The 3,935-nt window shown below is 43.0% G+C and overlaps 1 protein-coding gene across 1 annotated transcript; it reads left to right on the top strand.

Annotated features, from left to right (window-relative positions):
- Positions 1-241: 241 nt before the first annotated feature.
- On the top strand, positions 242-2,785 carry LOC127596786 (piggyBac transposable element-derived protein 4-like). The gene is made up of 2 exons (XM_052059641.1): positions 242-1,004; positions 1,339-2,785. The coding sequence occupies exons 1-2, from the start codon at positions 520-522 to the stop codon at positions 2,567-2,569; spliced, it is 1,716 nt and encodes a 571-aa protein (XP_051915601.1). The 5' UTR covers positions 242-519; the 3' UTR covers positions 2,570-2,785.
- The last annotated feature ends 1,150 nt before the right edge of the window (positions 2,786-3,935 follow it).

The following is a 3,935-nucleotide window of genomic DNA, read 5'->3' as shown; positions in this document are numbered from 1 at the left end:
TAGGGTCTCCAGTGACCCGTTTCAAGGTTATAATATGTAATAACTACCATGTAGTTGATTTTATTAGAACAAGGCTTTATGATATCCTCCACAACACCTACATAAGCACAGCAAAACTACATTTCACCATTTTGAAAATTCTGAAGGTATCGTCAGAAAAAATGTTACAACTGTGGTGTTAGGGTCATTTTTGACCCGGCAAGGTAAAACTATAGAAAACTCAGACATTATCTGACCCCAACCTCCACTCTTTCTCCAAGAAAACAAATCTCTCACAGTACAGTATGTGACCCAACCCCCGCGCGTGAGAACTTGTAATGAAATGTTACAATGTTTACAAATAAACTTGACCTGACTAGACACCTGTCTTGCTCACACACACACACAGACAACCCCCTCCCCTCCCGTCCATGGGAACTTGATTTGACCAGTGCCCAGATTTTCTCGCAGAAATATCTATAAATACCTGAGCCTGGATCATTTGAGTTTCATTGTGCAGCAGCATCTGTCAATTTCATCATGAGCAAAAGGCATTATACAGTCCGTGAGATTCTGGATCACATCCTCGAGGAGGGAGAGGCTTTGGAGGAGATGGATCAGGCTGAAATAGAGGAAGACGTGTCTGAGGACGATTTTGTGGAATATGATCCACATCCAGATGAAGACACATCCGATCCAGATGAGGAAGTAGGACTGAATGAGCCAGAACAGGGCTTTGTTTCGAAGAATGGGCAGGTTTGGTCCTCAATTCCATATGAAAATGAAGGCAGAGCAACATCTGCAAACATTATAAAAATGACCCCTGGACCCACTCGATTTGCGAAGTCACATATTCAAGATATAAAGACTGCATTTCAGCTATTTATACCAAGCTCCATCCAATCAATCTTGATTGAGATGACAAACCTGGAGGGGAGGAAAGTCTTCAGCCAAAGTTGGGAGGACATTGATGGTATCAAACTTGATGCCTACTTCGGCCTTCTGCTTCTTGCTGGGGTGTACAGGTGTGTATTCTGCATCATCTCTTACAAACTCAAATGTTATTTTACACTGTATATTATAAAATTGGCTCACTGGCCACCTAGCCAGTAAAACATCCCTGTATGTAATGTGTTTGTGAATAGCCACAGATAACGACTAAGTCTGTGGTTTACCTCATTCTCGATGTAAAGCATCTATAATATGTAATATGTAATGATATGTAATATGTAAATGCACTATATTTATGAATAGAATGAATTATGATGATGATATTATTATTGATCATCATCATTATGTGTTTCTATTGCCCGTGTTGATGTGCTTTATAAATAAGTTCTCCTTGTCTTGCCTTGACAGATCCAACAATGAAGCCACCTCGAGCCTCTGGGATGCTGAGTCAGGTCGGAATATTTTTTGTGCCACAATGTCCCTTCAGACCTTTCATGTCCTGTCGAGAGTCATCCGCTTTGATAACCGGGAGACCAGAGTAGCACGGCGTGCCCTTGACAAACTTGCTCCCATCAGGGAAGTCTGGGACAAGTGGGTGGAGCGTCTGCCGTCCATGTATAATCCTGGGCCAGAGGTAACTGTAGACGAGCGACTTGTCCCATTCCGAGGCCGCTGTCCGTTCAGGCAGTATATTCCAAACAAACCTGCAAAGTACGGAGTCAAGATCTGGGCAGCATGCGATGCCAGGAGCAGTTATGCTTGGAATATGCAGATCTACACAGGCAAATCTGCAAGTGGAATGGCCGAAAGGAACCAGGGCATGCGGGTGGTGCTGGACTTGACAGAGGGTCTACGTGGGCATAACATCACCTGCGATAACTTTTTCACTTCTTATGCCCTCGGCCAAGAGCTGCTGAAGAGAAAACTGACCATGGTGGGAACAGTAAGAAAAAATAAACCAGAGCTCCCTCCTGCCCTGATTGACACCAAAGACAGAGTTCCTCTCTCCTCAAAATTTGCTTTCACAGAAACCACCACAATGGTGTCCTACATTCCGAAGAAGAGGAAGAATGTCACCCTGATCTCAACCCTCCACAAGGACGCTGCTGTGAGCAGCAGGGAGGACAAGAAGCCAGCAATAATATTGGACTATAACCGTTGCAAAGGGGGAGTTGATGTTCTTGATAAGGTCACTGGCACATACACCTGTCAGAGAAAAACATTACGGTGGCCAATGGTTGTGTTCTTCAACATGCTGGATGTGTCGGCCTACAATGCGTTTGTGGTGTGGACGGAGGTCAGTACTGGATGGAACATTGGGAAGTTCAACAGGAGGAGGCTCTTTCTGGAGGAGCTGGGGAAAGCTCTGGTGAGGCCACATATAGAGAGACGCCAGCGGGTACCCCGAGCTCCTGGCAGTGCCGAGTTGGTGAGAGAGCTGCAGGCAGCAAGTAAGGCAGCGACTTCTACAGGGTCTACAGGGCTCCGGCCAGTGGATGCCAAAGGCACCAAAAGAAAGAGGTGCCAGTTTTGCCCTTCAAACAAAGACAGAAAAACGACGACAACCTGCCACAATTGTAAAAAATACATTTGCAGGGAGCACATGCAAACATTTGCTTTCTGTGATTCGTGCAGGTGAACACACACACACATCTTCAAGTTTGTGTTCATTAATCATAATTGATCTGTGAATATTATTTGAATCAAATAAAGTTGGTGATTGAATTTTTATTTTCTGAATCAAATAGTGTTGATGTTTGAAAAAAAATGTTTTCTGTGTTCATGCAGTCATCATTATTCTGAGGTTGGTGTTTTTGGTAAATAAAGTTGTTTTCTGAAGAACAAAGGCTCCTTTTTTCTAACAAATTTATGCGGGTCAAATTTGACCCTAGCACCACCAATGTAACTATGATTAATATATATATATATGTTAAACTTTTTTTCCAGACGTTATATTCTAATATTGTTCTATTATAGTCAGAAAACATTATTATCAATGGGTTTCACATTTAGTTAACATATGGTTAAACAACCTTATTTTCAGCTAAAAAATAAGGGACATGATGTGTCTCAGGGGCCATAAAATCCAATTACAATAGGATTTTATGGTTATGAATGCATATAATGTTAGTTAGGATGTAGTATTAACAATATTGAGTGATACTCCTTTCTTTTTAATGATTAGGACTAAGTTAGACCCTGGGTAAAAATTGACCCGCAAACAACAGACAGTGGTGGTCGTTTCTAACACAGCCTGACAGCTATGTTCAAAGCAAATTGAGAAAAAGGAAGTCTTAAACCATAGTTCATCTGCAGTATAGACAGAGTACGAGTTTATCTTAGATGTTCATTCATTCATCTTCCGAGCCGCTTGATCCTCACTAGGGTCGCGGGGGGTGCTGGAGCCTATCCCAGCTGTCTTCGGGCAGTAGGCGGGGGACACCCTGAATCGGTTGCAAGCCAATCGCAGGGCACACAGAAACGAACAGCCATTCGCACTCACACTCACACCTAGGGACAATTTAGAGTGTTCAATCAGCCTGCCACGCATGTTTTTGGAATGTGGGAGGAAACCGGAGCACCCGGAGAAAACCCACGCAGGCCCGGGGAGAACATGCAAACTCCACACAGGGAGGCCGGAGGTGGAATTGAACCCGGTACCTCTGCACTGTGAAGCCAACGTGCTAACCACTGGACTACCGGGCCGCCCCTACCTTAGATGTGCACTTTATAATTTTATATTGCTCTGTTAATGTTTGTTTACACCAGGGGTGCCCAAACTTTTTGGATCGAAGATCTACTTTTCGATCAACTAACCTCACGGGATCTACCCTTACCGGCGCGCGCACGCACACACACAAATTTAAGATTTACCTGCTTTATTCTATTATTTATTTATTTATTTATTTTTGTGAAAATGAGACTGATAAGATGATTAGTGTGCAGTGTATATTAACACAAAAATATATTACTAACATGTAAAAAGACACACAAATGGTTGTTTT

The sequence above is a fragment of the Hippocampus zosterae genome, chromosome 1, assembly GCF_025434085.1.
Source record: "Hippocampus zosterae strain Florida chromosome 1, ASM2543408v3, whole genome shotgun sequence".
Taxonomy (NCBI): domain Eukaryota; kingdom Metazoa; phylum Chordata; class Actinopteri; order Syngnathiformes; family Syngnathidae; genus Hippocampus; species Hippocampus zosterae.
The sequence above is the reverse complement of the archived record's forward strand: the minus strand, read 5'-3'. Positions and strand labels throughout refer to the sequence as shown.

Coding starts and splice junctions, on each gene's coding strand:
- LOC127596786 (XM_052059641.1), top strand. CDS start 520: ATGAGCAAAAGGCATTATACAGTCCGTGAGATTCTGGATCACATCCTC. Junction 1,005..1,338: donor CTTCTTGCTGGGGTGTACAG/GTGTGTATTCTG, acceptor TTGCCTTGACAG/ATCCAACAATGAAGCCACCT.